Here is a 24,589-nt window from a genome sequence, read left to right as displayed (position 1 = left end):
TTATAATCTTCAATTGCTATTAGTATGAATTTATAAATACAATTTCATCAGTTACTGAATATTTGAATTCACCAACTGCAATGGATCTTTATGACAGAAAAGAGAATATCTTCATGAATTGGAGTGGGATAAATTTTTTTCCTCTTAAAATCCATAATAAAGGCCAAAGAAAAAGACTTTTTTTTTTCTTTTTTAATTTTCATTAACAATAAACCAGGGGTATTAATGCTTATATTAATGAATTGATTTCTTATTGAGTACAAATGTGTAATGTATATTACCTTAGTATTTTTACAAAAGCACTTTATTACATAATCTTCGTACATATAAACCATCATCAAATCCGATAACAACAAAAACAGAAAATCGAAGGAGAAACAATATTCCACAGCAACGCGAATAGAATTTTAAAAGCAAAATAAGCAAAACGTTAGCCCCAAAAAAATTAAAAACAAAAAGCGAACTAAGCAAAGTATCGTCACCAGAAGAATTAGTTTTAAGCTTTAGTGGGCTTAATTAATTTTAAGCTTCAGCTGCCTTAATATATTCACCAAAAGGATTACCAGCTGCGTCATCAGCATTAATAATACGAGTTAATAAGCCTAAGCTGCCTCTTCCCTCAGCAATAATGTTAAAATGTTTTTTTAATGGTGTTGCAAAGTGGTTTTTGGTTGCTAATTATAAGCAGATGAAGGCTGGACTGTATCACACAATTATTTATACTCTCTAATTTAATGCACTTTAAGCAACTTCGTGAATTAATCGTTTCTGTACCTTCGCTATTAGTATTTATAAATACAATTTAACAGTTATTGAACGTTTGGATTCGTCAAAATTGTTGCAATTACAATGAATCTTCGTGTTAACACATTAATATCGCAGAAGAGGACGAATTAGGAGTGGGATAATTTTTTTTCCCTCAAAACGCATACTATATGCCAAAGAAAAAGACTTTTTTTAAAAATATATATATTTTTATTAACTATAAACCAAGCGTATTAATTTCTTTTAGTGTTGGAGGACTAGGATTTATAAAAAGCACTTTATTGTTGTCAATACATACAAGCCTTCCTCAAAAACCCATCAAAATACATTAAATAGAGCATCCAAATAGAAACATCTCACAACAAAACCAAGAAAAGATCATAAACAAATAGCACATCAAGCAAAGCAATCACTTCTTTCTTTAATCAATTACATTTGAGCCTTGGTAGCCTTAATATCTTCATTGGAAGAATTACCAGACTCTTCATCAATGTTAATAACCTTAGGCTGCCTCTTCTTCTCCTCAGCAAGCGTTGGCACTGTGACCCTCAGAATCCCATTTTCCATGTGAGCCTTAATATGATCCAAGTCAGCACTCATATGCATCCTAAACTGCCTCCAAAACTTGCCAAATGTCCTCTCAGCTCTGTGCCATTTCTCTCCTTCAACTCCCTCCTTGTAATAATCATTACTCTTCCTCTCCCCACTCACTCTCAGTACTCTGTTCTCTTCAACTTCAATCTTTACATTATCTTTCTTCATCCCTGGAATGTCGAGCGTGATCACGTGGGCTGTTGGTGTCTCCATCTAGTCTGTTCTCGCCGGGGCTAGAGTTTGATGATGATCAGCTCGTTTTGCGATTGTTAAAGGGGTTTGTTCAAGAACCCTGAAAGGTGATTGTGTGTACGACATCAGAGCGTTTGCTTGCGATGCCATGTTCATCAATGTTGCTGCCATAACAAGAAACAACATTGTCATTGCAAGAATTCTTGGTTTTGCCATCTGAATAGCTAGCTAGCTTTTTTAGAGTGTTTGTTTGAAGCTAAGTGTTTGTTGATTTTCTGGTGAAATGGAGGGAGGTGAATTAGAGGGATATATACACTTTAGACTGGATTATAGCTCGATATCTGAATAGTTCTTTAGAAGTCTTTGCGATAGAAACTTAGGGAAAATTCTAGCACTGCGTAGAAACTAAACGTTTTGCAGAATGTTCTGAAGATTGAAATTCTTTTGATTTGGGAATCTTAGTTGGAAGCTTGGCTAGAATTAGAATATGCCACATGTTACTTAAAATAGTTTTGTATTAATATTTAACCAATTACTCGTAACTTAATATAAAACACAATTTGATCATTATTTTATAAATCTACAGTGGAATTGTTCAAATGAAAGCGCAATTGGGAAAATAATTTTTGTCTCAATTCACATGGGAGACAACACTAATCAGTGTTGTCATATATTATAATCTCAAAACGTCACAAATGTTGCTAACCAGTAAAAGCCAGTTCAATTTGATTTTAGATTTATTCACGACAACTAAGGCGTGATGGGTATCATCATCAGGCAATAGAAATAAATCATGACAAATGACAATACCGTTTTTGAGTTAACTATTTGTACGATGCTTTTGAATTTAGCTATGCGATCCAAAGCTCGATCAAATTCGCTTTCTTCCAGTGCAATTGTGAAGCGGCAATAGCTAAGAATTCTAGTCCACGAACCACTGTTGATGCATAAACCAGATGCCTTGACTATGGCTTCCCTAATATTTGAGTCATCAAGCTTGATTTGTTCTGTAGCTGTTTTCTCACCACTGGTAGTCATCAAGCAAAACAGAGGCACATTTTAAGTGGTTCGGCCTGGAGAACAGGGCAGCAATCTTATCTCCATCACCGAGATCAAACTACAAACATTAAGAAGAAGTTACAAGCTTTTCATATGTCTCAACTATAGCCTCTAAGACTATATATACATATCATGAAGAGTCTAGAAAAGTCCCCCACTCACTAGCTGCATTCCGGGTTTGTTTTTCCCGCCTTGTAAAGGTCAGTTAACAACCTTGAATCAAGTACTTAACCCGTGCTTCAGTAAGTGACCTAAACGACTGCCAAATGTGCCGCATAGAGCAAATGGAATCACGTGAACAACATGTGATTTAATTGCAGGAAGTAAACGATAATACACAGATGTCAATATTCTCCTGTTTCATCAAGCAACCGACAGGGCATGCACAATCAAGAATATAAACCGACATGTCAGAAATGTCTGAAACTCAGTTTTAATTTCACAATTCAACACATCTCTTTTAAGATTTTTTTTTTCAATAATTTTCAGTTATCAATAATTGAAAACTTTGAAGATTTTTTAAGATTTTTTCAGTTATCAATTCAACACATCTCTTTTACGATTTTCTTTTTCAATAATTGAGAGAGTTTATGTGATGTAATATGACATTATTCAATCAAGCAAGTGCTCTGCTTTTTAGTGATAGACACAAATGAAAAAAAAAGAAACCAGCACTGTTTACGTGGTTCGGCTGTGCAATGAGGCAGAACATACATCCAAGGGAGAATCGACTAAAATGAGTTTTATTTATGAATCAAAGTATTTTACAGAGCTCACACGGAGAAACTAACAAGGAATAAGATGATACATTTTCTCTCTCTTCATTCTCTCTAGAAGCTCTTTACATCTTGCTGAAACTGCCTGAAAGCTCAGCTTATATAACGGCTGTTCATTACCCCAGATTGCACCAGATCCAGCCACGTGTATAACAACTTATAACTAACTTGATTCTTCTCTCACGTGCTTGTCACATGCAGAACTTAAGCCCTTAGCCGAAACACCTTCATGCCTCGCCGTTTTGGTATCATTAAGTGAGTCATATGTCCAGCCGGGGACAACTTGAAACATCTTAATGGACAAAACGATGCCGTTTTAACACGCCAAGTTTTGAATTCAGCAAATAGGTCCACACAAACAATGATAAAAAATGGTGCTGCCATAAAAAGAAATGGCATTGCAAGAATGTAGAATGCCACATGTTACCTAATCTGTTCTAAATCAAGATTATTATCACCCGAATTCCGAATTTAATTTGCATATAAGACAGTACAAACCATTAAAAGGATAGCCCTTAGGTAGAATTTCACATGAAAAGCAATCAATCAACCAAGTTTCTATTTGCCTGAATTGCATTTAATATTTGAATGAACGTATTTGAAAGTCGTTAGATTCGCATGCCAAAAAACAATTTCACCACGATCACCTCCTGTTGCCTTTGTTCAGATTCGCCGTCGATGGCTGCCGATATTTTCAGATAGTAGCCAAACACCACTTCATTATTCATTTACAAATCTCAACCGTTAGATTAACGTTATTAAAATCTAACGGTTGAGCAACATAACGACAAAAAAGAGGGGTATGCAGCTGGATCCTGGAGTGAAGAATAAGGAAAATTAACTACTGTGTGTATGTATATATATATATATATATATTAAGAAGAAAATATTTTGTGACAATTTGAATATTTTTTTTGTTAAGTTAGATTGTGCATCAACGTAAAATAAGGTTGCAATTTATAGGTATCAATATGAAAGAAGTGGTCAAGCTAGTTTGTGCATACATAATTAGACAAATCAACTTAGACTGAAATTCCAAAATATTTTCAAATTAATATGTCTTACAAATTTATTTTTCATAAGCTGGTGCTAGTGATTCTTTTTCAAATGATGACGTGTTTGCTTCGGTAATTAATTAATAAAGTGACACAAAAACAAGTAGACCCCCGCACCAATAATTTTGCAAGCAACCCAACCCGACCATCCCCTTTTTTTTTCTCTTTGTATCACTGTTATTCTGATTCCATATTCTTGCATTGCCATTCCTTATGTTTTCTCTTTGAATGCGTCCTAAAAAGACTTGCAATGTAGATCATGTATTTATTATGAGATTTATTGGAGTGAATTATTGTTTTTGTCATTATCAAATGATATGTTTGAGAGCTGTTCATTTTTGTATATGTAAAACTGAAATTATTATAATTGTGTAGAAGAGTTTGAGAGTCACTGGGAGGATTTGCTCATTAATGGTTAGTGAAGTAAACCGACCAGGCGAATTTATCAAAAGCACTTTATTATAAGAGAGAACAAGAATGCCAAGAAAATATCAGACATAAAAAGGAAACTAAGCAAACAAAAACAGAAAATCAAAAGAGAAACAATATCCCACAATGCCAAGAAAATATCAGAGACAAAAAGGAAACTAAGCAAACCAGAGCACGTGCTTGTGATGCCATGATCAAGAACGCTGCTGCCGTAACTAGAAATCTCTTCTTAAACAAGATTATCATCATCCGAAATTATAAATGTTGCATACAAGACATTATAAATCAACAATTCAAAGAAAAAAAAGAAGAATTTAAACCAATTAAGAGGATAGGCATTAGGTAGAATTTCAGATGAAGAAAAACGAATCAACCAAGGTTCTATCTGCCTGAGTTGCAGGAAGCATTCGGTCGCTTCTGCATGAACTAGGAACTACAGATCCCATAGAATTTTGGTTGCGTCTATTCTGGCAAAAGTACTTAATATCTTATTTTGGTTTGGACTAAAAGCAAACATGCAGCTGAATCTGATTGATTAAAAATCTAAAACCGTACCAAAAGAAAGAAGAAAATGACAACCAGCTCTAGCTAATTCAGGGGATGAAGGCATATTAATATTTCTCATCAAATCATCACCCATTGTGCTCTGAGACTCAGAAAATCTAAGGTGACTGATTTATGTTGACTTCACGAAACAGGGCTACCTTACATCATTTACTGATTAATGATGCTAATGTTTAATAGGATGAATCAGGTGTTTGCTGAAATGTCTCAAGAAAGGACCCTCGAGCACATGAGAATGAGAAGAACATTCAATAATCTCCAGGATAATATAAGATCAAGGATGCAACAAGGACAAACAGAGATGGCAGCTGTAGCGTTTTGACAGTACACATGTCATAGCAGTTAGATTAAACAAATGTAAACCATCGGATACAAGTTTTGTAAATATAGATTCAAAATGAATGAAACATTGTTGTGATGTGTGTGCATTAATCTCTCATTTTGATCATGTGCTAACTAAGATTTTTTTTTTTCAATAATTTTCAGTTTTCTGTCAAATGTAACATAATATGATCATGTGTAACATAAGAACACAAAGCATGAAGGAAGCTCTAATCTTTTTCAAACTTGGCCAAAGTTGTTGAATATCTAAATCCTCAAGTGTTCTGTATTTTTTTTATTAAATTAGCATGATTGGACACAATAAAATAATGAAAATCAAATTATTATGATGGGTGGATTAGTTAGCTAGATTAGTGTTATTTTGTCTAATTATCATGGATTAAATTCAATCATATATAATATATAATATGTCCTTCGTATTTTCCCTTCTAATCTACATCATAAAAAGACTTGTAATATATAATGGCAATCTCGTGAACTAGTGCTAATTTCATTATATTAGGCACCTTTGTGATATGTTATTAAACCATAGAAATGTGGGTTAGATTCAGGGAGATTTTGAATGATTTATCTAATTATAAATTTTTCGGATTACATATGTTTCAGTCAAAAACAGGGGAGCTCCTTGAATTGGAAGCTCTTTAGGCACAATATCACGAAATTTTGATATTAGCCCATAAAAGAGCTTAGGCAGGGTCAAAGAAGTAACAGAAACTGAGGTTATGCCCAATATGTCTAGCCCCTACTTTAAAAAATTCAGGTTATTTTGCCTAACGGGTTTCCTACATCATATAAATTACGCTGGTTCTTCACAATTATTAACACATTAATATGACTAATTAGAAAGTAATAAAGAGATGGATTTCTTTTATTTTAAAATAAACGGAATTGATTGCAGAATATTATTGGGACTACTTGTAATCTAAAATTTACCATGAATGGCCTTTTATTATGTGCACTAGCTAATAGATTTTAAGAAATCACTTTTTACTTTGAAATATTTTTCTTGCGATTAGAGATCTTGGGTTGTCCCTTGATAGAAGAAAGGCACATAAAGAATGGAGGACAATGTCGGCACTTGCTAACCCATATACCTTGCGTAGTAATAAATGGCAGAGCAGTGGATATGGATTTGAAACAGAAGAGGAATGAGTACCGAACTGTATAAATTAATTAATTATTCCTACAGCATGGGTTTGTAAATTTCTTTCTAGGACTGTATTAACTAATTTCTTATTGGGGTAGGTGTAATATGTAATTATTATTGATGTTGTATCTTCGTATTGTCTTGATGGCTTGACAGCCTTTGGGCACCTGAGTTGCTTACTTCGAACGGCAGAGTTAAGTTTCAGTCTTCGAATTGCCGCGTATGGTTCAATAGCCAAGCCAGTCTTCAATTATTTGTTGATCTAGTGATCTATTTATAAACAACTAAAAATCATTTTGATTCTTTCACTAATAAGAATTGTCATTCTGAAATTGAATTTTCACCATTATTGACAAGTTGTATCAGAGAACTTTTAAGGTTATTTATGAATTTAGAAATCAAAATGAATTTAGCAATTTTACAGCCTATTTCCTTTTTAGCTGAAACTTATTAGACACTTTAAAAATTTTAAGTGCCCGTACTCTCAGTTTAAGGTTCAGTGCAATTACCTAGATTCCCATTTCCCCATTTCGTTGTCCCAACCCCACTGTCCTACATTGGATTTTGCATTTAGCTTATTGTGCCGGTATCTACACTTGCTTTGTATGAACGCAAAATGGCGATTAACAAAAACTCCAAATTGATTCTCATAAAATTTAGTTGGCTTTGTAATTATTCTCCAATTTCCTTACAAATGTTTACTTTGCATGGACTGTTGTAGAAAAAATTTCTGGTACAATAAAATTTTTCCTGCCTCCATAACTGTAACCAGCTTTCGATAGTCTAAGCTTGTAATTTAATCAATATATAGCCGACCTTAAATTGACAAAATTATCAATAAATTAAGGATCAAGAGAAGCATTTAGGAATGTTATTTGTTTCATTAAAAATAAACCAATTCAAATTAGTTAAATTATTGTGTACTATTTGACTTCATACTTTTTTATTTGGATAAATAAATGAATATATATAATATAATTATTTAATGAGGAGATTTTTTATTTTGACAAAGTGATAATGTTATTAAAAGATTAATATATATATATATATATATATTTTTTTTATTTGCTAGAACAACCAATAATTATATGGTTATTATATAATTATTTTAGAAACCGGGGGGAGGGAGGGAGGTGACAAAATGGATCCTAGAAATAGTAAAAATGATAAAAATGCTGAAGCAACACTCCCTTCAAGATGTGATCACACGGCGGGCAGAATGGGTGCTGATCAGTTTTGAGTACAAAAGGTCTTACATGCGATATATGATTAAGACATTTTCATTTAAATCTCCTCATGTGTTTTAATTCGTTTTTTTTCGTTTACCACTGTGATTGCTTGTAACTAACACAAACGTACAAAGAATGTAGGAAGCTTTGGTTTGCATATTTGGCACAACATCACGAAATTTTGAGATTCTGATGATTTTGACTAATGTGCTTCCTACATCATATAAATTACACCGGTTCTTCATAATTATGAACACATTAATATGAATAGTTAGAAAGTAATAAAGAGATGGTTTTTTTTTTTTGAAGTAAACATAATTGATTGAAGAATATTATTAAATGGGTGGGACTATTCGTAGTCTAAAATTTTCTCCCCATTATTATGTGCGCTAGCTAATGGGTTTTAAGAAATCAATTTTTACTTTGAACACTTTTGTAAATATCAAAATACTCCTCAACAACATTCCTGATATTGATTTATTATTAAATGTGATGGTCAGCTTCAATATTCAGTTACTGAGAATAATATTGATCTAGGAAATGCTTATATATATATATATATATCTATATATATATTGAAGTCCCAGTTGCGTCTACCTAGTTTTGTGGACATGCAACATTCCTTATATTAACTTAATTGCTAAGGAGAAGTCTTTATTTTTCTTGGTTTGGCAGACTTTGGGCAGCTGCGTTGCTTACTTCGAATGGCAGAGCCAAGTTGTAGTCTTCGAATTGGCATCATCGTATAGTTCAATAGCCAAGCTGCAGGTCTTCAATTATTTGTTGATCTAGTTCTCTACTTATAAACAACTAAAAATCATTTTGAACCTTTGGCTAATAAGAATTGTCATTCTGAACTAAGGGCCAGTGAGCTGAGGATTGTTGCTAAAATATGAGTTCTGTGTTCTATCATGCATTTTCTATACTGTTAATTGTTTGAGCCTATAAACTAAGACATGCTTGGCATGGACATCTCAAAAGCTCAAGATGACTAGCATGAAGTACTGCAAACTTGAGAAACTCATTTACCATGTTCTCATATTCTATAGACCTTCTATCCATCAACATCCAAGATTTATCCATATTTAAACTATTAACTTTCCTGCAAATGCATCGCATTTTATTCATTCAGTTTTATTAATATTAGAAATTGATATTGTTTACAACCACAAGAACAACTAATAAAATTATAGAATCAACCAAAAAAAGGGGGCAATGAGAGCACAATTTCACTAATTAAGCAACTATAGTGTCTCTAACATAGTTTCTGCTACTATATCTTTGTGATTGTCCAGAATCTAACAGATGTTATAAATAAATATCAAATGAAGCTTTCGGCATTGATTCCATCAACTATTTTTATTGATTCAATAGATATAAGTTCCAAGTCTGATGAGTGGTGGATTCATTAATTGAGCAACTGAAGTCCTAAACTTGTGCCCAGCCCATTGAACTGTTGCAGCATAAATTAACATTACTTCTAATATGCAATCAATTTGAAAACTGCTGCAGTTCTATAATTTTCCCTTGTTGGATTCAATTTGTAAAGTGCATTAAGATGTTTGCTAAAAACAAAAATAATCTTTTAAAGAGACATTTAATCAAACAATTAATGCGCATTCAAATAACAGAACACTCTAAAATCATTTCAACAGGATGTAAATCTCAAATCCCTATTATTATCACGAGACTCAATTAATTTCAATTGAAAATATTACACATTCAATTATCACCTGAAATCAACGTTGCTCTTGGCGGAATTAAGGAGAAAACTCTGTTCTCAATATAATCTATAATTTGCTTGAAGAAAAGAAAGAAAAAGATATCTTAAGTTAAATAAACAAAAATTGAACAGAAGTGTACTAACCAAAGATAAAATACATTGATTCTTTCAAAATTGAGTATGAAAATTGTTGAACAGGAAATTGAGACTTGGAATCAATTAAATCAACCTTGGTTGATTAAAAATACAATTAATTCAAGTATAACCATAAATTATCAAACTAGAAAGAGAGATATAAAAAACAATTATCTAAATTAAAGGAAACAATACCCAATATTCGAGAAGCAGCAAAAGCAAGCTAAAATTCTTCGTGCGTTCTTCTTCAAAAGAGAATGGAGATGAAATTCGGAATTGAGTGATTGATGAAAAACTGAGAGGTGATTATTGAAAAGAAAGTAATGGGAATGAGTTTGAATTTTCTCAAAAGAAACTAAAATCTGTTCTAAGAACGAAAATAAAAGCAGTATAGTCAGTTTTTTTGTTTTTTTTGCTCGAGTCAATAAAAGGAAAAGGTAAATGATAATTATTCAATAAATATGTAAGATATTTATCACTTATTTGATAAAACGTCACAATTATTTGACGTTTAAATAAATTATCATTTATATTTCACAATTACTCAGTTTTTCACAAAATGTCATATATGTTTGACATTTCTTAAAAACTGTCAAATAAAAAATATCGAATTGTTTATGTATTTTTAAGAAAAACCTATGCGCTGCTTTAAGTTCGTCTTGTAATTATTGTTGCCGCCAAATTTAACTATTTATTGTGGGTCACATGTCAAACGAATTAATAATTTAGTTTCATACGGCATTCTTTTTATGAATGTTCACCCTAATTAGAGAAATAATAATTTTGCTTTTCAACATCACCAATTTTTTGTTAAAAAAAAAAAAGAATTATTTTATAGACTGCATGCTTCCATGGGTCACATGTCCTTCGATAATCAACTATCAAATGAATTAATAATTTATGTATATTCTGTCATTTATTAATGAGTTTTTATATATGAAATTTTCAAGTAAAAAGGAATGATCAGATACATTTCTCATAAAGGAAAATCTTTATGGCCTTCTCCTTTTAATAAATTCAAGTGTTCTCTTGTCGATGAAATAGCAAACGACAATCTTAAACTTACAGCCTCTCAGTGTGGGAGAACCGTTGATTCTCAATCTAGAATATAGTTCTGAGTCACTCAATCATAATTACTAACCTAATTAACAAAAAAAACAGAATAATCTTTCTCACTTACTATATTTCGACGACCAAAAAAAAAACTGTTTTTTATTGATTTTCTTTCTAAACACTCATTCAATCATGGGTTAATTGGCGAGTTGGCGACCCAAATAAAAAATTATCTGAGTGTCTGTGATAAAAAAAAAAAAACATTAGAATTACACAACTTTGCACTTTTCTCGTTATATAACTGTTACTTGATTCTGTAAAATGTTTCGAAATACTGCTTTTGAAAGTAAGTGAATATGAAAATGTCCAAAACTTAGTCTTATTTGCTGTACAATTATAAAGAACAATATTTTGAAAACGTTAGCGGAGTAAATTTTAGCATTAATTACGGTTCTACTCCGAGTCCAAAATGTTTATGTTTTTCTTTTATTATTATTTTTAAAATTCTTTCATTGATTCTTGGTCCACCCACGTCCAGTTCGTCAAGGAGAAGACAACAAGCGTGTGAAGCTTGCTAAATTATTGATGGTGGTGGGGGCTGGCACTATTTACACTTTGGTGGAATAAAAGTGAAGCTTGCTAAATTATTGGTGGTTGGAATGTTTTTTTTCCCCTTTCATCTTCACTTTAGAGTGATTTCATCTGTGTCTATTTGTTAGATAACATATTAGATGAATAAAGTAATATATTTCTAAAAAGAAACGTTTTAGGAGTTAAAAACCCTGGTTTTGATGATGCTGAGGAGAAGAAGACGACTAATCGGTCTTTAGCATGGAAAAACAAAACCGTTAAATAATAATTTTATTACTGTTAATATAAAGCAGCTAACTCTTAAAAAATCTTCCCAAGAGAAAACTAATAGACAAATAAAACCTAATAGATACTAACTCAAGGTAAATCAATATTAAAAGCGTGATCATGTTTTTCCAAAATAATGAATATTTTCATAAATTAATAATTTATTAATTTACTGATTAATTGATATTTGTTTAATTTTAATAATTTTTTTATGGTCCCAAAAACTATTAATTTATTGAGATTTTATTATATTTGTTATATGGAAAACAATGCAATTTATAACAATATATTGTTGCAATGGGACTAACAAAATTTCTAGCAATTCTCTTTTCGTAGATAACAACCATTCGATTTCGATGACATTAACCATGTAAATGTTAATAACACATGATTTAAAACAAAAAAAATGGAGTTTTTCTAATGATTAATAAAAGGAGAATTCAAAGAAGAAAATTAAAAGGAAAACAACCATAGGGGTTCGTGTTGGGAATGACCATTCGCAGTTTTTGTTATACTGCCACGGTTTGCTTTCTTCTCTGAATGTTTAATAGTTTAATGAATGTATTCGCAAATAATACATGGTTCAGATTTGCCGTTGATGGCGGTCGATATTTCCAGAACTAGTCAAGCGTTGCAGTGAAGAAAGCAAAAAATCACAAAACCAATTAGATGCGGTGGGTTCAGATGGTAGCCAAACTTTACGTCGTTATTCATTTACGAATCCAAACCGTTAAATCAACGTAATTAAAATCTAATGGCTGGGTATAATAACAACGAACAAGTGGAGTACGGAGTTGGATCTTGGAGTACAGAAGAAGAAAAATTAACTACTATATATGATTTTCTTTTCTTTTTTAAGAAAAGAACATTTTGTGATAATTTGAACATTATTTTTGTTAAGTTAGATTGTCCATCATCATAAAAAAAGGTTGAAATTTATGAGTATTAATATGAAAGAAGTGATAAAGTTAGTTTGTCCATACACAATTAAATTAGACTGAAATTTAGAAATATGTGTAACAACCCAATTGCAGCCTACTGATTTTGAGTTGGAACTGTTTTAACTTGTTTTAAAATTATTTTAACTACAACAGTTAATAAAGCTTTTTAATAAAGGTTAATGCATGAGAAAGTACTTTATTTGTTTTGGCTGACCCCTTCTCCTTCATTGGCTAAGCCATTAACCATATGATGAAGAATACTAATAAAATAAGTTTGATCGATAAAGAAGTTCTATTTCTTTGAATTAACAAATATGCAACACAATCAGAAGTGACCAATGCGGTGCACAACACAAAATTAAGAAAGTACTGAGATAAATTAATTAATTTTCATCAACAAAATATTAAGATTGATATCTGTAATCTAATTTGCTTAATTTTTCTTTTAAAAAATTTCAAGTAAAAATGATTTTAAAATTAATTTTCAATGGTTGTTGTTTTTACTTTCAATTCATTATGGTAGCCTTTGGAGAAACCAACCAATATTTGTCAATTTGCGAGGTGAGATACAAGCATTTCATGATATTCTACAAGCTTTTAACACGTCAATAATCGAAACAGGGGGAAATTAAATCATAGGAATTAAAAATCTAAAAAAATTATTTTTTTCATACATTGATTGAACTTCATTCTCAATTGAAAATTATGACAAGTTAAATAAATTAATCACCACAATTAGTAAATATTAGTACCTCAAGTTAATGAATTGACAACTTAATAACGCTACATTTTCATCGAAATTAATAAGTCTTATGAATTCATCTTACATAATCCAATGCTAGTGACCCCTTTACAAATGATTACATGTTTGCTTGGTATAATTAATAAAGTGAAAACAAAAACAAATAGACCCTCACACCAATAATTTAGCAACCAACCAAACCCCACTATCTCCTTTTAAAAAAGAGAAAAAATATAATAAGAGAATTGCAACTTTGCGCTCTTTGTATCACTGTTATTTGATTCCTTTCAAAATTGTTGTGAAAGTTTTAATATACTTACAAGCGCATGAATCTAGAAATAGAATAGTAGTAACGAGGTCAATCCCACATGGATTGTTATAAATTGAAAAGTCTAATTTAAATCTAAAATTAATATTAATCCTAACTTAGTTGAGTAATTTGAATTTTTAAAAGAAATTAAACTTATTAAACTAAGAAAACAATTAAAGCAAATGAGAAATCAATAAAATAAAAATTATCAAGGTTTCGGAATCCACCACTATTTAATTTGTAATTATCCAAATATTAATGAATCCCTAATTTTAGAGTGACAACTCAAAATCAATCTATGTCATCTCATAAATATAACAATTAAGCCCAATTAAAATTAAATGTAATGTAGGTTCTTTTTCTACTTAATAGTATGACATGTAAGCATCTCATGTAAACATATTAAATAACAAAGAGTCAAAGTTTTCCTAAGCACTCTATGTAAATAATTTAATGAAAGACATAAAATCAAAGATAATCATGTATAAACTTTATAGATCCAAGTATAGAATTAATTGAATATTAATCCTAACAATTAATAATGCATGACAGAATTGATGAAAAGATTTTAATAACGTCCAATTAATCATGTGAAATAAAAACCATAAACATTAAAGCACATATATAGGGAATTAAATAAATAAAAAGATAATTATTTCATTGAATAGGGTTTCATCCTTAACCTCAGTATAAGAAAATTAGCTAGACATACTTAAATTGTGAGCAACAAAAGAAATAAATTCAGCCATGGAAGCCGAAATATTGCCGTTGCCGCTGCTCTCTGTTCAAAGCCGAATTCTCCTCCCTTTTGTTTCCGTCCAGCCTTTAATTCAAAAGCAAAACTCCCTTTTATATTGCTTGGCCACCAAATCCTATTGTGATAATAACCAAACCAACTCTTACAAGCTAAAGCTCTAAGCCTGCCACGTAATTGAAAACAATAAAAGCCAAAAGCTATTGATTTCCTTCCTTTATTCTATTTTGACTTTCCATTCAAAGACTTAATTAAAAGCTTTTTTTAATGTGCTGCCCACTTTAGTTTTAAACTTCTTCTTTGTTTGCACGAGTATGGATATTCAATTTATTGGCTTCGGTTTCTTCGAATAGAATTTCTTGCACATTTGCTTAATTCCTTCCGCAAATTGATTTGATCTTCAATGCTGTCAAATTGTTATTCTTTACGCACTTTTCATCCATAATCTCCAATTAATTTCCTATGAAATAAAATAATTCAATTAATTAAAATAACAAATAAAAATAACTAGTAATTATATAATAAATAGTAAAATATGTATGTAAATTATGCTCATCAAAAATAAAAAGGAAATCATTTTGTATAGCTTTTGTAAATAAGTGAATTTAAAAATATTTGAAAATTAGTCCCGTTTTCTGTACAATTAAAAAAAGAAAATGTATAGTATCCATTTTGCTTTTTGAAATTGTTTCGTTATCCTAGATTAATTCGCCAATGTCTAGGTCCTGAAACACGAGCATGCGAAGCTTGCTAATGTAATTATTGGTGGAGGGTACCGTCTTTTATTTCATTTAGTGTAATAATAGCGTTATGTTAATTATGTTATTAGCTTATTAAATATATACCTTTAACAAACGAGTCGAATTTGTGTGATTTAAAATTTCATTTTACCTTATTTCGACGCAACAGGAATATGAATATAATATTACACTACAAATTGACATTGTTGATTATAAAAAAAAAGCAGTGCACTTATAGTAATAAGAAGAGAGATTAAAATCTTTTAATTTAGCTTGCCTTTATAAGAAGAATTGATAAAATCTCTTCAAACTTTTGAAATGAACCTGAAGAGACGGTAAGAGGAGAATAACGCAGCTTTATTCCAAGCTAATTATTTTCCTAACATTTAAGATTAACAAAAGGGTTCTTTGCTTTCGTATTCTCTCTGAAGTAGTGTCTAATTAATCATGTTAAGTAAAGGCAAGATTCTTGGTTCGGCTTTTATTTAATTTAGTATGTAAAGCAAAGGTATAATTATGAGCTCCTTCGATTTTATATTTATAGTGGGCTCTGTTTTTTCTTTTTAATTTTGCTGTGGGTTTTACTTAATGAGAAATGAAAAATGGAAATTCACTTTGAAAAAAGGACATAAAATTTCTTAACATTTTAAATAGACCCACACTAATAACTTTGCAAACAACCCAACCCCACCATCTCTTTTGAAAAAGAAAAAAAAAATACAATCAGAGGATTACCATTTTTCTCTTTGTATCACTGTTGTTTGATCCCATTCCCATATAATATTTCAAGAAAGACGAGCATGCGAAACTTGCTAAATTATCGCTGGTAGTATTGTCTTTTAGTTCATTTACTTTATGTTAGCAACCTACTAAATATATACCTTCAACAAATGAGTCGAATTTGTTTTATCTAAAATTTCATTTTCCAACAAGAATATAACATTAACATAACATTATGATACGACTTCACATTGAGATTAAAACAAAAAAAATGTAGTGCACTTACAGGAATAAAAAGAGAGATTAAAATCGTTTATTCTAACTTGCTTTTATAAGTAGAAGACTTCTACAGCAAAGATGGATGCATTCTATTTTTCTCCATATTTAACATTTTTTTTCATTATTCAACGTTTGAAGAAAAAATAAGAATTTTAATATTCTTAGCGCAGAAGAATTGATAGAGTCTCTTCAAACATTTGAGATGAACCTTAATTACGGTTTTGAAAATTATAAAGAACAATATTTTGAAAATTTTAGCTGAGTAAATTTTAGCATTAATTACGGTTCCACTCTAAGTCGAAAATGTGTAGGTTTTTCTCTTATTATTATTTTTAAAATTCTGTCATTAATTACGGCTCTGTTTTTTCTTTTCTTAGCTGCAAGGAACAACAAGTGGGGAGACTTGCCACGTTTAATTACTAAGCATTTTCATTTTGCTCACCAAGTGGTGGTGATGAGTGAATTGGCAAATTATTAGTCATTGGTCAATAAAGTATAAACGCGTGATTTCTACTAAGCTTGTTGGGCCAGACCCTTCACAATCACAAACTCATTCTGCTTAATTATCCATTTTCTCACCCGTTCAAATTTCTCATTCTGCTTTCCATAACGCATAATTCTGCTCCTTTCTTCCTTTGCCCCAAAAAAGGAAAAAAAAATGTCAATGATCGGAGAGGCAATCCTTACGGCGTCCGTTGATTTGCTGGTCAATAAGTTAGCTTCAGAGGGGGTTCTGTTTTTTGCACGCCAAAAGGAGATCGAGGCCGATCTGATGAGGTGGGCGAATATGTTGGAGATGATCAAGGCAGTGCTTGATGATGCTGAGGAGAAGAGGAGGACGGCTCCGTCTGTGAATTTGTGGCTTGGCGAGCTTCAGAACTTGGCTTATGATGTTGAAGACTTGTTGGATGAGTTTCAAACCGAGGCTTTCCGGAGGAGGTTGCCGCTTGGAAATGGAGAACCAGCTGCTGCTCATGATCAACCCAGTAGCAGTCATACGAGACCAAGTAAGCTTCGGAAGTTCATTCATACTTGCTTCACCATTTTTACTCCACAATCGACTCAGTTCGATTATGACTTGATGTCCAAAATCAAAGAGATCGACAGCAGATTTCAAGAAATTGTGACAAAGAAAAACTTGCTAGATTTGAAAGAAAGTTCAGCTGGGGGATCCAAAAAAGCCAGTCAAAGGCCAGAGACAACCTCTTTGGTGGATGAAGCCAAAGTATATGGCAGGGAAACAGAAAAGAAGGATGTTGTTGAACTGCTGTTGAGGGATGATTTAAGCAACGATGGTGGATTCTCTGTTATTCCTATTATAGGTATGGGCGGGCTGGGCAAAACCACTCTTGCTCAGCTTGTCTACAATGATAAGCAAGTGCAGGATCATTTTGATCTCAAGGCATGGACTTGTGTCTCTGATGATTTCGACGTTAAGAGGCTAACAAAAACAATCTTAACATCCATTGTTGCTAGCCAGAACGTGGGTGATCCCAGCTTGAATTCACTTCAAAAGGAACTGAGTAAGCAACTGTCTGGAAAGAAATTTTTGCTTGTTTTGGATGACGTGTGGAACCGGAATTACGATGATTGGGTTCAACTCAGACGTCCATTTGAAGTTGGTGCACCAGGAAGTAAAATTATTGTCACTACTCGCAATCAAGAGGTTGCAGAAATCATGGGTACTGTTCCATCTTATCAATTAAAAAAGTTGTCAGATAATGATTGTCTGGCTGTATTCGCTCAACATTCTTTGGGGTCACATAAGTTATTGGAGGAAATCGGCAAGAAGATAGTGACCAAATGCGATGGCTTGCCCTTGGCAGCACAAACACTTGGAGGACTTTTACGTGGAAAACATGACAGACGTGAGTGGGAACGTGTGCTCTGTAGCAAGATATGGGAATTATCAGAAAAGAGGTGTGGCATTATACCAGCCCTTGCAGTGAGCTATTATTATCTTCCTCCAACTTTGAAACAATGCTTTGCATACTGCTCATTGTTTCCAAAGGATTATGAATTTGAAGAGGAGGAGATAATTTTATTATGGTGTGCCTCCGGTTTTTTGGATCACAAAGAAGATGAGAATCCTAGTGAAGATTTAGGTCGTGATTTCTTTAAGGAGCTACGTTCAAGATCTTTTTTGCAGCAATCGGCCACCGATGCATCACTATTTGTTATGCACGATCTTATCAACGACCTTGCCCGTTGGGCTGCAGGGGAGACATACTTCACACTGGAGTATACCTCGGAGGTTAACAAGCAACAATGTTTTTCCAGAAATCTTCGTCACCTATCATACATTCGTGGAGATTATGATGGCGTTCAAAGGTTCGGGGACTTGTATGATATCCAACATTTGAGAACTTTTTTACCAGTAATGTTGACAAATAGTGGGCCTGGCTACTTGGCTCCTAGCATTCTTCCTAAGTTGCTCAAACCCCAACGCTTGAGGGCGTTCTCTCTGCGTGGATACCACATCTTCGAGCTACCGGATTCAGTTGGTGATTTGAGGTATTTAAGGTACCTTAACCTGTCTGGAACTGAGATTAGAACTCTGCCTGACTCAGTCAACAAGCTTTACAATTTGCATAGCCTTTTGTTGGAAGATTGTGATCGGCTGAAGAAGTTGTGTGCAGACATGGGAAACCTCGCCAAATTGCATCATCTTAAGAATTCAAATACGAAGTCGTTGGAGGAAATGCCACTAGGAATTGGTAGGTTGACTAGTCTTCAGACGTTGTGTAATTTTGTTGTGGGAAAAGGCAGTGGTTCCGGGTTACGAGAGCTAAAGTTGTTGACGCACCTTCATGGGACACTTAACATTTCAAAATTGGAGAATGCAAAATGCGTTGGTGATGCCATGGTAGCTCAAATGGATGGAAAGAAGAATCTGAAAGAATTATCGCTTAAATGGACTTGCAGTACCGATGGTTCTTCTTCAAGGGAGGCAGAAACTGAAATGGGCATGCTTGACATGCTGAAACCTCATACAAATCTGGAGCAATTTTGTATCAAAGGCTATGGAGGTATGAAATTTCCAACTTGGTTGGGAGATTCCTCATTCTCAAATTTGGTGACCCTAAAATTTAAAAATTGTGACATGTGTACTGCCCTGCCGTCAGTCGGGCAACTACCCTCTTTAAAGCATCTTGTAGTATGTGGAATGAGCAGAGTAAAGAGGTTGGGTTCAGAGTTCTATGGGAATGTTTCTCCAATTCCATTTCCATGCTTGAAGACTCTTCTTTTTGAAAACATGCAAGAATGGGAAGATTGGATTCCTCATGGATCCAGTCAAGGAGTTGAAGGGTTTCCTAAATTGAGAGAACTTCACATTTTAAAATGTTCTAAACTGAAAGGAACATTTCCAGAGCACCTTCCTGCATTGGAGATGCTTGTTATTGAAGGATGTGAAGAATTGTTAGTTTCAGTTTCGAGTCTTCCAGCTCTTTGCAAATTGGAAATTGGTGGATGCAAAAAGGTTGTGTGGGAAAGTGCAACTGGTCATCTCGGATCACAGAATTCAGTGGTTTGTAGAGATGCATCAAATCAAGTGTTTCTTGTGGGGCCATTGAAACCACAACTACAGAAATTGGAAGAATTAATTTTGTCGACAAAAGAGCAAACATATATATGGAAGAGTCATGATGGATTACTACAAGACATTTGCTCTCTCAAAAGATTGACGATTGGCAGCTGTCCCAAACTTCAATCCTTGGTGGCGGAGGAAGAGAAAGACCAACAACAGCAGCTCTGCGAGTTGTCATGCAGACTCGAATATATAGAATTGAGAGATTGCCAAGACCTTGTGAAGCTGCCACAATCATCGCTCAGCCTTAGCTCCTTGAGAGAGATAGAAATCTACCAATGCAGTTCCCTTGTTTCCTTTCCTGAGGTTGCTCTGCCTTCCAAGTTGAAGACAATTCATATTAGTTCTTGTGATGCACTGAAATTGTTACCAGAGGCATGGATGTGCGACACCAATTCATCTCTCGAGATCTTGGAGATTTTGAGTTGCCGTTCGTTGACATATATTGCTGGAGTCCAGCTACCACCGAGCCTTAAGATGTTGTACATCCATAATTGTGATAATCTAAGGACTTTGACAGTGGAAGAGGGCATCCAGAGTAGCAGCAGCAGCAGCAGCAGAAGGTACACCTCATCTCTTCTCGAGGGCTTGCATATTAGCGAATGTCCATCTCTGACATGTATATTTTCAAAAAACGAGTTACCTGCCACGCTTGAGTCCCTTGAAGTTGGCAATCTACCTCCGTCTCTTAAGTCCCTTGAAGTTCTTAGTTGTTCAAAGCTGGAGTCAATAGCAGAAAGGTTGGACAACAACACATCGCTTGAAATAATCAGAATTGATTTTTGTAAAAATCTAAAGATTTTACCGAGTGGTTTACATAATCTCCGCCAGCTTCAAGAGATCGAAATATGGGAATGTAAAAATCTGGTGTCCTTTCCCGAAGGGGGATTGCCTTGTGCGAAACTAATAAAGTTCAATATCAGTTGGTGCAAGGGACTAGAGGCCTTACCCAAGGGATTGCACAATCTGACCTCTCTTCAAGAATTAACAATAGGAAGAGGAGTTGAGCTTCCAAGCCTTGAAGAAGATGGCCTTCCCACCAACCTTCATTCACTTGATATCAGGGGTAATATGGAGATTTGGAAGTCAATGATTGAGCGGGGCCGGGGATTTCACAGATTCTCCTCTCTGCGACATTTTAAAATCAGCGAATGCGATGACGACATGGTGTCAATTCCACTAGAGGACAAAAGATTAGGGGCTGCGCTTCCTCTTCTTGCCTCTCTAACGTCTCTGGAGATTTACAATTTTCCAAATTTGGAACGCCTATCTTCTTCAATTGTTGATCTTCAAAACCTCACTTCATTGTATCTCAAGAATTGTCCCAAGCTCAAATACTTTCCGGAGAAGGGCCTGCCTTCCTCACTTTTGAAATTAAGTATCTATGATTGTCCGTTGATAGAAGAGAAGTGCAGAGAGGATGGAGGACAATATTGGGCCTTGTTAACCCATTTACCTTATGTTGAAATAGCTAGTAAATGGGTTTTTGATGACGACTCCACAGAGGACGACTCAACAGAGGGACTGAAATATTTTATTATTAGTTTCTTTTTTTTAAATTGGGCGTATATTATGTGTTGGTGATTAATGGGTTTTCGAAATAAAAAGAACAATGGGCTCGCATTATTTAGCAAAGGAGGAGGACTCTATTAATTAATTAATGAATTAATTTCTTATGCTTATCTCATTCTCAGCTGTTGAAACTTCAGTTTCTTATATTTGTTCTTCCGCCGTATGGTTACATATGTAAAATATTTTATTATTAGAATTTTTTTTCTTTAAAATCAGGTATGTTTGTGTACGTAATTTTAAAATTCCAATCTCAGTTGAAAACTGTTTTAAATTAATAAAAAGAAAAATGTTAGGTAGAGTAAGACGCTCGCTTTATTTTAGCAACGGGGTACTGTATTGGAGGTATGTGGATTCACTGATTTGGGCAGAGTCTGGGATGTAGGAGTATTCGATAAGGTTTTCGATCTTGTTGGTAGTATGAGAGGTGCAGGATTTAGGTAAAGAAAGAGTAGCTGTTGAAATAAACTTCAGTTTCTTTTATTTTTTCCTTCCGCGGTACCGTTACGTATGTGTAATATTTCTCTTCATCAGACTTCGGCAAAAATTGTTAATGTTCTTATTAGTAATTAATTAGTACGTTAGTGTTCTTCTTTTGTTGTGCTTGTATAACAACAATACTAACAAATATCAATTGATCAAGTAAATTAAATTTGGTTAATTAATACTAAACCGACCACAATTTATCAAAAGCATTTTATTACATAATCTTCGTACATGTACATCGTCATCAAATCCCATAACAAACAAAAACAGAAAATCAAAAGAAAACAAGAACATGCCACACAATAAAGCCAATAAAATATCAAAAACGAAGCCAAGCATTTGCCCCCAAAAAAAATCAAAACAAAAAACAAACGAAGCCACGTACATTTCGATTTTTGTGGCCTTAACTTAATATCTTCACCAGAACTCATCAGTAATGACGTTATAATGTTCTTTTAATGACTATTGTAAAGTGGTTTTTGAGTGCTAATTAAACACACGAGGGCTTGACCATATTACAAAATTAATTATAATCTTCAATTGCTATTACTATGAATTTATAAATACAATTTCATCAGTTACTGAATATTTGAATTCACCAACTGCAATGGATCTTTATATTAACACATCAATATGACAGAAATGAGAATATCTTCATGAATTGGAGTGGGATAATTTTTTTTCGTATTAAAATGCATAATAAAGGCCAAAGAAAAAGACTTTATTACATAATCTTCGTACATATAAACCATCATCAAATCCGATAACAACAAAAACAGAAAATGGAAGGACAAACAATATTTCACAGCAACGCGAATAGAATTTTAAAAGCAAAATAAGCAAAATGTTAGCCCCAAAAAAATTAAAAACAAAAAGCAAACTAAGCAAAGCATCGTCACTAGAAGAATTAGTTTTAAGCTTTAGTGGGCTTAAATAATTATAAGCTTCAGCTACCTTATTATATTCACCAAAAGGATTACCAGCTGCGTCATCAGCATTAATAATACGAGTTAATAAGCCTAAGCTGCCTCTTCCCTCAGCAATAATGTTAAAATGTTTTTTTAATGGCGTTGCAAATGGTTTTTGGTTGCTAATTATAAGCAGATAAAGGCTGGACTGTATCACACAATTATTTATACTCCCTAATTTAATGCACTTTAAGCAACTTCTTGGATTAATCGTTTCTGTACCTTCGCTATTAGTATTTATAAATACAATTTAACAGTTATTGAACGTTTGGATTCATCAAAATTGTTGCAATTACAATGAATCTTCGTGCTAACACATTAATATCACAGATGACAAATTAGGAGTGGGATAAATTTTTTTCCCCTCAAAACGCATACTATATGCCAAAGAAAAAGAATTTTTTAAAAAAATATATTTTTATTAACTATAAACCAAACGTATTGTTTTCTTTTAGTGTTGTAGGACTAGGATTTATAAAAAGTATTTTATTGTTGTCAATACATACAAGCCTTCCTCAAAAACCCATCAACATACATTAAATAGAGCATCCAAATAGAAACATCTCAGAACAAAACCAAAAAAAGATCATAAACAAATAGCACATCAAGCAAAGCAATCACTTCTTTCTTTAATTAATTACATTTGAGCCTTGGTAGCCTTAATATCTTCATTGGAAGAATTACCAGACTCTTCATCAATGTTAATAACCTTAGGCTGCCTCTTCTTCTCCTCAGCAAGCTTTGGCACTGTGACCCTCAGAATCCCATTTTTCATGTGAGCCTTAACATGTTCCAAGTCAACACTCATTGGCATCCTAAACTGCCTCCAAAACTTGCCAAATGTCCTCTCAGCTTTGTGCCATTTCTCTCCTTCAACTCCCTCCTTATAATAATCATTACTCTTCCTCTCCCCACTCACTCTCAGTACTCTGTTCTCTTCAACTTCAATCTTCATATTATCTTTCTTCATCCCTGGAATGTCGAGCGTGATCACGTGGGCTGTTGGTGTCTCCATCCAGTCTGCTCTCGCCAGGGCTAGAGTTTGATGATGATCAGCTCCTTTTGCGATTGTTAAAGGGGTTTGTTCAAGAACCCTGAAAGGCTCTTCCGTCATTGGGAACATCATGTCAAAGAAAGGTGATTGTGTGTACGGCATCAGAGCTATTGCTTGTGATGCCATGTTTATCAATGTTGCTGCCATAACAAGAAACAACATTGTCATTGCAAGAATTCTTGGTTTTTCCATCTGGATAGCTAGCTAGCTTTTTGAGAGTGTTTGTTTGAAGCTAAGTGTTTATTGATTTTCTGGTGAAATGGAGGGAGGTGAATTAGAGAGATATATGCACTTTAGACTGGATTATAGCTCGATATCTGAATAGTTCTTTAGAAGTCTTTGCAATAGAAACTTAGGGAAAATTCTAGCACTGCGTAGAGACTAAACGTTTTGCAGAATGTTCTGAAGATTGAAATTCTTTTGATTTGGGAATCTTAGTTGGAAGCTTGGCTAGAATTAGAATATGCCACATGTTACTTAAAATAGTTTTGTATTAATGTTTAACCAATTACTCGT

The 24,589-nt window shown here is 33.3% G+C and overlaps 2 protein-coding genes and 1 long non-coding RNA gene across 27 annotated transcripts in view; 1 reads left to right on the top strand and 2 right to left on the bottom strand.

The window, feature by feature from the left end:
- Positions 1 to 24,589, top strand: part of LOC107174851 (putative disease resistance RPP13-like protein 1) — a 102,561-nt gene that overhangs the window by 5,966 nt on the left and 72,006 nt on the right. For 4 of the 23 annotated variants that reach the window (XM_052441215.1, XM_052441214.1, XM_052441234.1 and 1 more), the window contains exon 2: positions 18,739 to 20,736. The exons of 12 other annotated variants lie outside the window; for them this stretch is intronic. In XM_052441215.1, coding sequence (XP_052297175.1) covers positions 18,739 to 20,736 — 1,998 coding nt within the window. Of the gene's footprint in view, positions 1 to 17,346; positions 17,730 to 18,607; positions 21,679 to 24,589 lie in introns of those variants that run through there. 7 more of the 23 variants (XM_052441222.1, XM_052441213.1, XM_052441221.1 and 4 more) reach the window with 7 other exon arrangements.
- LOC112496442 (22.7 kDa class IV heat shock protein-like) lies at positions 1,162 to 24,354 on the bottom strand. 2 transcript variants are annotated; one of them, XM_052441244.1, is made up of 2 exons: positions 23,894 to 24,354; positions 1,162 to 1,428 (listed from the first exon to the last, which is right to left on the bottom strand). In XM_052441244.1, the coding sequence occupies exons 1-2, from the start codon at positions 24,263 to 24,265 to the stop codon at positions 1,195 to 1,197; spliced, it is 606 nt and encodes a 201-aa protein (XP_052297204.1). In that variant the 5' UTR covers positions 24,266 to 24,354; the 3' UTR covers positions 1,162 to 1,194. The 2 variants fall into 2 exon arrangements, with proteins under 2 accessions (XP_052297204.1, XP_052297203.1); XM_052441243.1 differs by lacking the exon at positions 1,162 to 1,428 and having other exon boundaries at positions 23,657 to 24,354.
- Positions 8,361 to 10,463, bottom strand: LOC102612651 (uncharacterized). Of its 2 annotated transcripts, none has more exons than XR_008054726.1 (3): positions 10,206 to 10,463; positions 9,886 to 9,952; positions 8,361 to 9,605 (listed from the first exon to the last, which is right to left on the bottom strand). It is a non-coding gene; the product is annotated as an uncharacterized LOC102612651 (long non-coding RNA). The 2 variants fall into 2 exon arrangements; XR_008054727.1 differs by having other exon boundaries at positions 9,886 to 9,942.

This window comes from Citrus sinensis, chromosome 5, assembly GCF_022201045.2.
Source record: "Citrus sinensis cultivar Valencia sweet orange chromosome 5, DVS_A1.0, whole genome shotgun sequence".
Lineage (NCBI taxonomy): Eukaryota > Viridiplantae > Streptophyta > Magnoliopsida > Sapindales > Rutaceae > Citrus > Citrus sinensis.
The sequence above is the reverse complement of the archived record's forward strand: the minus strand, read 5'-3'. Positions and strand labels throughout refer to the sequence as shown.

Coding starts and splice junctions, on each gene's coding strand:
- LOC112496442 (XM_052441243.1), bottom strand. CDS start 24,265: ATGGAAAAACCAAGAATTCTTGCAATGACAATGTTGTTTCTTGTTATG.